This window comes from Orycteropus afer, unplaced genomic scaffold (genome assembly GCF_000298275.1).
Source record: "Orycteropus afer afer isolate SDZICR_OR568_19922 unplaced genomic scaffold, OryAfe1.0 scaffold00224, whole genome shotgun sequence".
Taxonomy (NCBI): Eukaryota; Metazoa; Chordata; class Mammalia; order Tubulidentata; family Orycteropodidae; genus Orycteropus; species Orycteropus afer.
In genome coordinates this window covers 2,526,157-2,539,102 of record NW_006921811.1, presented here as the reverse complement: position 1 = coordinate 2,539,102, position 12,946 = coordinate 2,526,157, and the positions used below count along the sequence as shown (strand labels likewise).

Genomic DNA, 12,946 nt, shown 5'->3' with positions numbered 1-12,946 from the left:
TCCTCGGAAGGAAGGTTGGGCAATCCTACTTCCGTAGGGATACTGCCTCGGAAACCCAAGGAGGGGTCGCTATGAGTCAGGTCTGACTCCAACGCAAACAACGACAACATGTCTGTGGAAGGAGATTGCCCATTCTTTCTTCCAAGGAGTTGCTGGCACTTTGAAATGTAAATATAAGCCCCTTGGCTGGGAGGGAGTGAGCAATCACCTAGGTGAGTGAAACCTGCTGAGCAGGAGGGATAGCAGTGAGAGGGAGAGTGAAAGACGGGAGTTGAAGTTGTCAGTTTTTAGGCAGATCTGGAAGGATCTCAGGTAGCATAGTGCCTAAGGCACTTGACTGGAGGAAGGTTGGGCAATCTACTTCCGTAAAAGTCGACACACAAGGATAACAGCTGAGGTATTTGGAGTAATGGGAAGGGATGAGATTTGGCTGAAATTCTGGGGTTTGAATCTTTATTCTTGTACTAAGTATGTGTGGGATCATGTTGTTGGGTGCCATCCGATCAATTGGGAGCTTTGGTAGCATAGTGTGTAAGGCACTTGACTGCTAACCAGAAGGCTGGCGGTTCAAACCCACCAGCTACTCCTTGGAAGGAAGATGGGGCATAGTGATACTGCCTCGGAAACCCAAGGAGGGGTCGCTGTGAGTCGGGCTTGATGGCACATGACAACAACAACATTGAGTCAATTTTGACTCGTAGAGTCCCCATGTGACAGAGTACAAGTCCCCTAGGGTTTGCTAGGCTGTGATGTTTATGGAAGGAGATTATCATGTCTTTCTCTGTCAACTGGGCAGGTTCTAATTGCCATGCAGCCAAGCACTTACTCATTATGCCACCAAGGCTTCTTACACGATCATGTTGTTAGGTGCTGTCGACTCATAGTGACTCAGTGAAGGAAGGAAACACTGCCTGGTCCTGTGTCAGCCCCACAATTCTCATACTTGAGCTCTTTGTGGCAGCCACATTGTCCATTAATCTCATTGAGGGTCTTCCTCTTTTTCACTGACCCTCTACTTCTCTGACCATGATGTCCTTCTCCAGGGACAAGTCTCTCCTCATAACATGTTCAAAGTACAGGAGACAAGTCTCCTATCCTCGTTTCTAAGGAGCATTCTGGCTCTATGTCTTCCAAGACTGATTTGGAAGTCCTTGTTGTATTCAGTATTCTTAGCTGACTCCTAATTCAAATGCATTGATTCATCATTTGTCTTCCTTATTCATTGTCCAGCTTTCACATGCATATGAGGCTATTGAAAATACCTTGATTTGCGTCAGGCGGACCTTAGTATTCAAAGTGACATCTTTGCCCTTTCACGTTTTAAAGAGGTCTTTTGCAGCAGATTTGCCCAGGCAATAAGTTGATTTATTGACTGCTGCTTCTGTGGGTGTTGATTGTGGGCCCAAGCAAAAGGCAGTCCTTGACAACTTCAATCTTTTCTTTGTTTATTGTGATGCTGCTTACTGTTTCTGGTGTGAGGATTTTGGTTTTCTTTATGTTGAGGTGTAATCCATACTGAAGGCTGTAGTCTTTGATCTTCATCATTAAGTGCTTCAAGGCATCTTCATGTTCACCAAGCAAGGTTGTGTCATCTGCATATAAACAAAACCAAACTTTCTGATCCTTGGGTTTCCAATGTGGTATCACTATGGAAGTAAATTGCCCAGTCTTCCTTTCAAGGAGTGGCTGGTGGGTTTGAACTGCCAACCATCTGGTTAGCAGTCAAATGCTTTAGGCACTACACCACCAGAGGTTGTTAATGAGTCTTCCTCCCATACTGATGCTGTGTTCTTCTTCATATACTCCAGCTTTTTGGATTATTTTCTCAACATATAGATTGAATAAGTATGATGAAAAGACACACCTTGGAGGCACATCTTTCCTGATTTTAAACCATGCAGTCCCCTTGTTCTGTCCAAATGACTGCCTCTTGGTCTGTGTACAGGTTCCTCATGAGCACAACGATGTATTCTGGAAGTCCCGTTCTGTGCAAAGTTATTCATAATTTGTTATGATCCACACAGTCGGATGCCTTTGCATAGTCAATAAACCACAGGTAAACATCTTTCTGGTATTCTCTGCTTTTAACTAAGAGAAATCTGACATCAGCAATGTTATTTCTCCTTCTACATCCTTTTCTGAATCTGACTTGAATTTATGGCAGTTTCCTGTCTATGTGCTGCTTCAACCATTTTTCAATTATCTTCAGTAAAATTTTCTTGCATGTAATATTGATGATCTTGTTTGTTAATGTCTACTTTCTTTGGAATGGTCACAAAAGGGAATCTCTGTATGATTATAGCAGATCTTAATAAATGTTCATGAAAAATACAAATGGATTGAGGAGCAAAGATGTTTCCTAATTTGACAAGTGGGGAGTAATTAACCGTTTTTCATGGGAACTTGTGTAGAAATAATGAATTAATGTAATTCAAGAACATGGCTTCCAGTACATACATATTGTTACTGATATTATGTATTAGAAGTTAGAGGGAAGTGGCAATTTTCCCTCTTGATGAAGTACACAGACATTTCCAGACGCTATGAAAAGTTCCTATCTGTCAAACAAGAGGACCCAGCCACTTGGTTTGGAGTATTTCCTGTCTTAAAATTCAAAGAACCAGCTTTCACTGGAGGAGGGTGCATGCTCGCCCCCTCGTGTCCATTACGTGTAATTGCACCATTTGTGCCCAGTTCTTAGTTGCTCTTAGGTCTTAGAGGAGACAGCTTTATTCAGGTGCAAATGTCTTGCTTCTTGGATGGTAATGAAGTGAAGTAGCACAGCGTGGGTTTGAGATCTTATGCACTTGGCTTGGGCTGTTTTCAGAGATACTGTTGTTAAACATTTACTACTGCCAGGGGTCTTCTTGCTATTACTAATGAGCTGAGTAACATAACGTGAATTGCTTGGCCTCTCTGATCTTTGGTATCCTCATCCATAATGTGAAAGGTTTGAAATGAAGATATTTAAGGTCCAAGAATGTGTTTCTTGATAGAGGGACAATGGCACAAGAATTCCAAACCAAACTCACTGCTGTTGAGTCGGATCCGACTGATAGCGACCCCTCCTTGGGTTTCCGAAGTGGTACCACTACAGAAGTAGATCATCCAACCTCCCTTTCAAGGAGTGGCTGGTGGGTTTGAACCGCCAACCTTCTTGTTAGCAGTCAAATGCCTTAGGCACTATGCTAGCAAAGGTGGTCGGACATAGATTGGGTTTTGGCAATCATTCAAGCTGGGCTCCAATCCCACCTTTTCTACTTACTGAGTGACCTTGGGCCAGTTATTTAAGTGTTCTGGGCTTTGGTTTTCATGTCTGTAAAATGTGGATAATGAAGTCTCCTTCCTTGGTGTTAAGGATTGAATTGTTTTTCTCCAAAATATGTGGTGAAATCCCGACCCACCTGTGGAGGTGATCCGGCTTGGAAATAGTGTTCCTTTTTTACGTCATTGAGGTCCCACCAGTGTAGGGCGTGTCCTAAACCCAGTCCCGTCTGAGGTGTGAATGGAGCAGAAGAGAGGAAGGCAGGAACGGGGACGGATGCCGTGAGGGACAGTGTACAAGCCATGGAACCGAGGGCCCACGGAAGGCCGCGGACAGCCGGTAAGGCAGGCGCTGACATGCTGGGACATTGTTCATCTGGGCTTTCAGCATCCGGAACGGTGAGAAAATAATTATCTGCTCTTTAAAGCCACGCGCTTATGGTATTTGTGTTATAACATTCCTGGCTAACCGAGCCACTTGAACTGTCGAGATTAAATGCCATCATTCCATTTGTGTTAAAGGCTTATCCATGCTGTGCACTTGATCTACGCACCATGATCGTGTCAATCACCCCTTTTGGAAACAGACCATCAGCGTAATGGTCTGTAATTAGGAAAACAGACTTGGATCAAGCTTGGCCTCAACCACAATATTGTATCTGAGGGCTTTTGGATGCACAAAGGCAAACCGTCAGGATTCTATGTCCTCATGATTCATTCGGGAAGAGTCCAAAGAAGCAACGTGGGATCCACACGGCTAACGCACATTTGACAAGGCAGATTTGAGAACCTTTTAAAGTCTGCTGAAACTTCAGAAATTAATTGCATCACTTAATTACTGAAACGATTCTTTGGGTTAAGGGAGGGCTTAGCTAAAGCAATGCCAAGGCTGCAGGAGGGAACTGTCGGCCTAAGAGCTCGCAGGAAAAGTCGAATGTACACTTTTTCAGGAACATTCTCTTGGGTAGCTTCCCTGTTGGGAGAGAAACTTCTTTCAAAACTAGCTCTGGGAGATGTCCCTGCTGCTGAGCCAGGCATCACAGGGTTGAGGGAAGGCTTGAGGCTGAGTGGGAGGGATGATATGGGCCATGGGGCGGGTGGATTTGGGGGTATGAGACAGATCCAGGCATTCACACGATGTTAGAGACCACGTGACGAACCCACTACTTCTCTCAATCTGATCCTGGTGCCATTGGGTTGACTCTGAATCCCAGCAGCCCCAAGGATGTCGCGGTGGAATTGTTCTCCTTAGCGTTTCCCGGGGCCGGTGTTTTGGAAGTGGATTGCCAGACCTTCCTTCTGAGGCACCTCTGGCACCAGCTTTTCAGTCACCAGCCAAACAGGTTAACCATTTGCACCACTACCTCTCTACAGATGGGATACTAAAAGTCTAGCAAGGGAAGACAATTTGTCTAAATTTAGAAACAGAGATAAAGTTGGGGGCAGAAGCAACCAGGCTTCTTGACTTGACCCTTCCCATGCTCCCACCTAATTGGAATTCGTGACTGGTGCCCACCTGCTTGTCTCCAGGTGGTTCTATGGCACCTGGTGGAGAGGTAATGCTTATCTAACATGTTATGAAAATGGGTTAAATTGTGGAGTTAACGCAAGAAATATTTACCAAGCTTCTGCTATGTACCTGGCACAGTGGTGGGTATTAGCAGTAGAGAAAATCATGTTTAATAAACTGTGGTCCCAGCAGATGAGGACTCTAGCTAAATTTTATATTGATCTATACAAATTTGTGTAGGAGCTCTGGTAGCATAGTGCCTAAGGCACTTGACTACTAACCAGAAGGCTGATGGTTCAAACCCACCAGCCACTCCTCAGAAGGAAGGGTGGGCGATCTACTTCCATAGTGATACTGCCTCGGAAACCCAAGGAGGGGTCGCTATGAAAGGAGCAGTGGTGGTGTAGTGGGTAAAGCATTTGTGTTACTAACCAGAAGATCAGCGGTTCAAACTCACCAGCCACTCCACAGAAGGGAGATGGGGCAATCTACTTCTGTAAAGATTTATAGCCTTGGAAACCCAATGGGAATTGCTATGAGTCAGAATCAAGTCAATGGCAGTGGGTCTTTTGGTCTCTACAAATTTAATGTGTTAAACAATTATTTTTTGGGGGCATTGTCTCCCCCCAAAATTGTATTCAGGTCCTAACCCCCGGTACCTGTGAATATGACCTTCCCCTAGCTCCAGCGCCCTGAACTTGGACATCTAGCTCCCTAAACTGTGAGAAAATAAGTTTCTGATTGTTAAAGTCGCCTGCTTGCTGTGTGTGGTTGCTGTGTGCTGTCACGTCGCCCACCTCCTGGTGGAAATTCCATTCCAGCTGTGCTAAGGAGGAAAACAAAATGCTTTGGGGCAGTCCTGCTCTGACACGAGCGGGAATCGAACGGATGGCAGTGGGTTTGTTTGGACATGTGCAGTTCCTGAGCAGTGCAAACGGTTTACGGACTCAGCTGAAAGGTCCAAGGTTCCCAGCCACCCAGAGGCACCTGGGAAGACAGGCCTGGGTGTCTCCTTCTGAACAGTCAGCCACTGGAAACCAATGGAGCACGGTTCTACCGCGACGCATGCGGTCGCCGTGACTGGGAACCGACTCAATGGCAGCTGGTGAACTGTGCTACATGTTCCAAGCATGTTAACCATTGTCACCCAATAAATCCTACATCCTGAGTGGCACATAGTAGGCCCATACCAAGACGCATGGCCATGAGTCAATTCCAACTCATAGCGACCCTATAGGACAGCATAGAACTACCTCTTAGGATTTCTAAGGCTGCAAATCTTTACGGAAGCTGGCTGCCTCATCTTCCTCCTGTGGAGTGGTTGGTGGGTTTGAACCGTTGACCATTTAGTTGGCAGCCAAACGCCTTAGTCACTGCACCACCAGAGCTCCTACATACCAGTCGCTTTATTTCTGTGTCTATTTCCTCAACCAGACAACGCGTTTCCAAGGGGAGTGTGGTAGTTAGGGTTATGTGTCAGCTTGGTTGAGTGGCAGCTGGATGTGGTATTCCCCTTGATGAGACTGGTGATCAGCTCCATGGTGGAATCGCCTGTGAGCAGCTGAGAAGCTGCCTTCGGGATGTGGTCTGATCCCAGTGTATAAGGGGAAGCCTTAGCCATAGTCTGGAGCTTTTGAGCACTCTTGGACCCCGCATGCAGCTGGGTCTTCATCCAGCAGCCCGCCATGTTTCCTGCTGATCTTAGGACTGTCTCTGGACTTGAACTAGTGGCCTGCCATGTTGTTTGGTAATATTGGGACTGTGCCATTTTATTTGTCAACCTTGGCTTTATCAGCCTCAGCAGCCAGCAGTTGCCTGAGTGAAGACAGCCCTCTAGCTGCATGGGTCAGGAGCAAGAGGCAGAGCTGAAGTCCAAGGTTGAGGGGCCTTCACCCAGTCCCTAGAGCTGGCACTTTGAACTTGGACTTCCAGCCTCCTAAATTTTAAGAATAAACTCCTGTTTGTTAAAGCCACCCCCTTCTGGTACTTCTGTCAGAGTGGCATGAAGTAACCGAAACAGAGAGGGAGTGCATCTCACCTACCAGCAGTCACAGGACTGTGTGATAACTGAATAGAAGGCTACTTTGTTTATAAACACAATCTGCTGGGGCCCTGAGCTGGCCTGGGGTGCCCTGGCCCTTTGACTTTGAGGGACTCCCACTCCTGTGAGTTCTGTCCTACCTATAGTGGGAAGTCAAGAAAGAGTAGACTTATGTCTCCCAGAAAGGCTTCAGAGAGGAAAGGACACTGCACTGAGGTCTGAGAGAATGACCTCCAGGGGGAAGCAGTTACTTTTTTTTTTAATTTTAATTTTATTGTTGTTGAAAATGTGTACGGCAAAAGTATACCAACTCACTCATTTCTGCACGTACAATTCAGGGGCATTGGTTACATCTTTTAAATAGTGGAGCCCTTCTCGCCCCCCCCTTTTCTAAATTCTCCCCCTTCACTGACGTGAACTCAGAGCTCCTCTCTAATCTTTCCAGTTGCTATTGTTGATTTCATCCCATATAGAGGGTCCTGTATGAGAGCTCAATGCACAAGGCAGACATTCTGTACTAGTCAAAATAAACTATTGTGTGGTTTTAAGAAGAAGGGGTGAAGGCATTTAAATGTGAAATGTGTTGGTATTCAGAAGTAGCTAAAACGCGGTGGGGCTTTTGAAAAGTGGGGCAGGCCACCAGGGAGGTGGAGAACCCTGGGGTGTGCTCAGGTATCTGGGCGGGGTGCTGGGCCTCAGTCACTAGGGAGGGCTGCACGAGCCCGCATCTTGTTATAAAACTCTTGATTAAACAAACAGAAGAGCCCTTCCATTCTGCTGGCATGTGAGACATGGGGATGTAGAAGCCATTGCAAGTATAACCACCTTGTCCAGGTTTGCCTGGCACTTTCCTGGTTTTAGCACTGAATGTCCTGCATCTTGGGAAAGCCCCCAGTCCTAGGAGGACTGGGGTTGCTGGCCATCCCAGTCACTTCCCAGCTTGGCAAAGAGAAAAGAGGAATGCTTTCCGCAAGGCACATGAAAGGTGATTTTGAAATGGTATCATGCAGGGGACCGGACTGTGTCTGCGTAGATGCAGTCCTTGCCTATTGGAATCTTAGTGGGAAACTGAAGCTGGAGTCAGAATTAATAATTGGGGGATTTATTGAGCTTCTCTTATCAAACATCTTGTTTTAATTCTTATTGATGACTGTTCCATACTTATTTATTGAAAACTCCATTGACTACATTAAGCATTTGTAAGACACACTCTTCTTTTTCTCTGGTCTCTGGATTGTATATTTTTCTCTGTGTGGTGGTGAAAAAACAAACAAACAAACAAAAAACAACCCACTTCTCTGTATTCCCACTAGAGAGTTTTTCTGCAAAGTTTAGACATTAACTTTGAGCTAAATATTTATCTATACCTCTGTTGCTGTTGAATCATGGCTCATGTCTGAAATAAATTTAAATCTAAAATGGCAGGGGAATAATCCTAAATTTATTTCTGATCAACTCTGGGGCCTCAGGCTGGTTATTTTTGTAAAGAATATATAAACTCTGTTGTTGTTGTTGTGTGCCGTTGAGTCAGACCTGACTCATAGCAACCCCTCCTTGGGTTTCTGAGGCAGTATCTGCGGAAGTAGATTGCCCCATCTTCCTTCCGAGGAGTGGCTGGTGGGTTTGAACCGCCAGCCTTTTGGTTAGCAGTCAAGTGCCATAACCTCTAGGACATCCAGTTCTATCCTGATTGTGATGTTTTGCGTTGCCACATTCTGCCACGAGAGGGCAGTATCATCCATCAATTCACATTTTGGCACTAAACCTTGTAGTCTGGGTGAGCAGGATGTTGGCTAGAGAACACGCGGGAGAGGTTGTGGGATGAATTTTATACACTACCAAATACAGTAGGAGCTCTGGTAACATAGTGCCTAAGGCACCTGACTGCTAACCAGAAGGCTGGCGGTTCAAACCCACCAGCCACTCCTTGGAAGGGAGATGGGGCAATCTACTTCCGTAGTGATACTGCCTTGGAAACCCAAGGAGGGGTCGCTATGAGTCGGGTCTGATTCGATGGCAAATAACAACAACAACAACAACAGCAACAAACCAAATACAGTAAAATCCTGGAAACACACTGCCACAGTGGAAAAATTCCTGGGTTCTAGTCTTGTCTCTACCTAACTCTGTGGATGACTTTAGACCTCCTTGTGCAAAGAACTCTAGTGCCGACGTGGGTAAGGCTGCTAACTGGAAGGTCAGTGGTTCAAACCCGTGAGCTTTCCATGGAAGGAAGTTGGGGAGATCTACTTCCGTAAAGATTTACAGCCTCGGAAACCCAATGAGGGTCGCTATGAGTTGGAATCGACTCCACGACAGTGAGTTTGGTTTGGTGTGTAATATGGTGGAGCTCTGGTAACTTAGTGGTAAAAGCAATCAGCTGCTGACCAAAAGGTTGGTGGTTCGAACTCACTACCACCAGCCACTCTGGGAGAGCGATGAAACAGTCTGCTTCCATAAATATTTATAGCTTTGGAAACCATATGGGACAGTTCTACTCTGTCCTATAGGGTCGCTATGAGTTGGAATCAACTTGGTGGCAGTGTTTTTTTTTTTTTTAGGTTTTATGTAATATGAGGGTTTTGGGTCAGATTAACTCATATCTGATTCTAGTTTCTCTGTGCACATGCATTTGTCTAAAAGAAAAATAGGATAAAGGTCTTTTGATGACATTTTGTGGAATTCGATTTGGCTTTTGTCATCCAAGCTCGTGTTTCTGGATGTACATACATGTTAAGTCACCCATGCTTAATCCCCCTTTTCATTCTTTGAATAAACGGCCTGTCCTGTTTCCTTATAAATGCATTCTCCTAGACTGTATGCTTGCCACCTCAGAAGACATTAGTTTCCAGTTTGTACTTGGTTCACACCAAGGGCAAAAAGAAATGCTTTCTGGCTTCCTTCGTTAACAGTCTTTGTTTCAGCCACACCATATTTGACTATTATAATTATCCCCAACTGAAAACGAGTTGATTTCTTCTGGATCTGTGGTCAGTGGTAAGGCTTGCCACTAATAACTTATACCACGTAAATACTTTGCCCTCAAAGAAACTTTTACCCATTTTTAGGAATGAAGTTGAGCTTTAGGAAACATCAGTTCTTGAAGTCTGACAGTTTCCAGATAATGTCAGACATGATTGCGAGAAAAACGACTCGAAATGTACATTAGCATAAATCTACAACCGCTCAACTTGATGAAAAATATCACTGTAAAATTCTGCCATTACTGAACCAACTAATATTTTTTTTTCCTATGACATTTTGTGAGAATGAATAAATTATCTGAGAATATGTTTGCATCAGAAATACAGAATTTTGTAATAAACACATAAATCATCCAAGCATTTTCCAGCAAGATGCATGGTCCTAAAACCGGGGTGTATGCATGTTAATTCCCTCCTTCCCACTTCCTTTTTGTCTATCACCTTAGTGTTCTGGTGGTGAGGAGGGCGGGGAGCCATGACCCATCAGAGGAAACCATTCTTATTAACAACCTTTTCCAGGCAGCCTCCCCCAACTCCCTTACAAGCCTCAACCTTGGTGAGCCTTACTTTCACCGAGGGCCTCTCTGGACAAATATCCTCAGTTCACACCAAGGTCTGCTTCAAAGAACAGCCATATTGATGTAGCCATGGTATCCATTATAACAGCTCATGTCCCCTATAAAATAGCAGGAACTTAGCCCTGAAAAATATTTTCTTGTGTAAGAAAAGTTGCTCTCCCTGAAGATTTGGTTTACTTTTTTTCACTATGGGCAATTATATCACACAAAGGAGCACAATACCCTTTTTGCTTCGACTACCAGGAAGCTCAGAAGCAATGTTAATAGAATTTAGCTATGTGTGCCCTAGGATCTTGAGTTTCATCTTCATTGTAATTGTATCATCTGTTTAAATTTTCTTTGGGATTTGTATTTTTCTCTGCAAGTTGTTATTAACCACGTCAATATCTTTGCAAAGTGAGACAGAGCATAGCTATGGATACATACATGCGTGGATAGATAAATAAATGCAGTGATATGTAAAATCACAGCCAAAGAAGCACCTGTGGCCAGGAAATGTATGGATACCCACAGTGAACTATGACGACAGAGCGCCTATGAAGTGCACTTCTGGTGTCGTCTCTCCCCAGAGCTCATTTCTCAATGGACACCTATGAAGTGGACTATTACGGCCTAGGGCATTGATTTAGCAAATGACTGCAGTCTGGCCCAGGACCTGTCTGCATCTTTCGTCTCTCTGTCAGGTGGAGTAGAAAGCACTTCATTTACACAATTCACCTGGTGTCTCCAAGGACTAAAAGAGGTGAGTTAATGGAGAGAGTTCTGAATCTAGTGCTGTGTACATCAGAGCCATTGGTAGGGAGGAATGAGGCGTTGGTGTGGAAGCCCCCTGGTTTCTGGGGGCTAGAGCATGGGATAGAAGGCAGGAGGCGGTGATCTGTGCGAATACGCAGCACGGAGATAAGCGATGGACCAGGGAATGCACTGATTCCACCATTACAGGGTCCTCGGGCCTCTTCTCAGGCCACATGACTGAAGAGAATAGGCAGACTGGCCTTGCTGACATCAGAGTTTAAAGATGAGGACTCAGAAAGGTTAGGTGTCTTACTTAAGCTCACGCAGTCATGACAGGGCTGAGTCTGGGTTTTGGTCTACCTTCGTCTCACTCTCTGCCTTGCTTCCCATTGTGGGTGTCTTCTGTTTGCCCATCCAGGTGCACCCTCCACGTTCTCCATCTTGTCTACCCATCCTCCCCTCTGAGAGGCGGACCTGCCCTCTGGACTCTGGTTGGGTTTCCCACCAGGAAACCTCAGCAGGAGGTCAGGGCAGGAAGGAGAAGGCAGGAGCAGAGGGTCATCGGGTATTTATCTCCCTGGCTTCCTCCTTGTGAGGCCTACTGGTCTAGTAGCGTTGCTTGGTCAGTGATCATGGCTACTCTCAAGACAGTGTGCTCCATACGATTCATTCCTCGTTTTTGATGACTGTCCCCTAATCCTTTGGGGTCTGGGGTGGTGATAGCACCACTGCTGTTAGCCAGGTCCCTGCCCTATCTCATATTCTTCCCTTGTACCCCATAAAAACCAAAAACCAAACTCACCACTGTTGAGTCCATTCAACTCACAGCAAGCCCTCCTTGGGTTTTGGAGGCGGTATCACTAGGGAAGTAGATTGCCCAACCCTGCTTCTGAGGAGTGGCTGGTGGGTTTGAAAGACCAGCATTCTGGTTAGCAGTCAAATGCCTTAGGCACTATGCCACCAGAGCTCCCTTATACCACATACACCTTGGTAAATGGTTCCTTTGCAAATAAACTCCCTTGAAGTATCCTAATATGGGGGTTCCACCTGTGTGTTGTCAGGACCCTGAGTGTTGACACTTCCTCATTGAAGCAAATGTGCTGGGGAGGCATTGGCTGGTTCAGCACTAGCCACATGAGGGGTGAACCCAATATGTTTCAGTTACTGGGGAATGTAAATCATGGGATTGCCATTTTGTCCCATTGGGACAGTGCAAGAAGAGACGGAGGCAGTGGGGATAATGGTGAGAGAGGTTATAAAGGATACCTTCCCGCTCAATTCCTTTGGCGCCCACCATGGGTGCCTCTAGCACTCCTGAATTGATTGTTTCCCTTCAGGCTCCTACCTGTATTTTTATCTCCAAATTAGGTTGCTTTGCCTAGAGCTTTACAGTCTGTTTTCATATTAATTAATCAATGTTTTTAAATTAGATTTCTATCTTGTGATTTTTCTTGGGGTATGCTTAGAGCAATAACACTGTTATATGTTTAATGCAATCCGTATGCTTCCATGAAACAATTCCTTTCTGAAATGACAGAGCACTGAGCATGGGTTTTCACAATCAATTTCTTCATCAATAAGGGAAGGTTGTACAAAGGCAAAATTAGGTAGTTATTTCTTGAAGGGTAATTCACTACATCACCTCATTTAAGAAAATCTGCGATCACCAACAAAACTGCAAGAAGGTATTGGAAGCAAAGTAGATATTCTTAACTTTCTAGTTCCACTTTTTGTGACATGACTTTACCTTTAATATGTTGGTTCCTGGTGTCCTTGGGGAGGGGTTTTTCCTCCTGTAAAAGACAGTGTGGAATCATTATCTCTTGCATTGTTA

At 45.1% G+C, this 12,946-nt stretch overlaps 1 protein-coding gene across 1 annotated transcript in view; it reads right to left on the bottom strand.

Annotated features, from left to right (window-relative positions):
• The window catches only part of CLNK (cytokine dependent hematopoietic cell linker), a 139,978-nt gene extending 127,569 nt beyond the window's left edge, over positions 1-12,409 (bottom strand). Inside the window, exon 1 of the mRNA XM_007948788.1 lies at positions 12,379-12,409. Within this exon, the coding sequence (XP_007946979.1) occupies positions 12,379-12,409 (31 nt within the window). The remainder of the gene's footprint in view (positions 1-12,378) is intronic.
• Between the last annotated feature and the right edge of the window lie 537 nt (positions 12,410-12,946).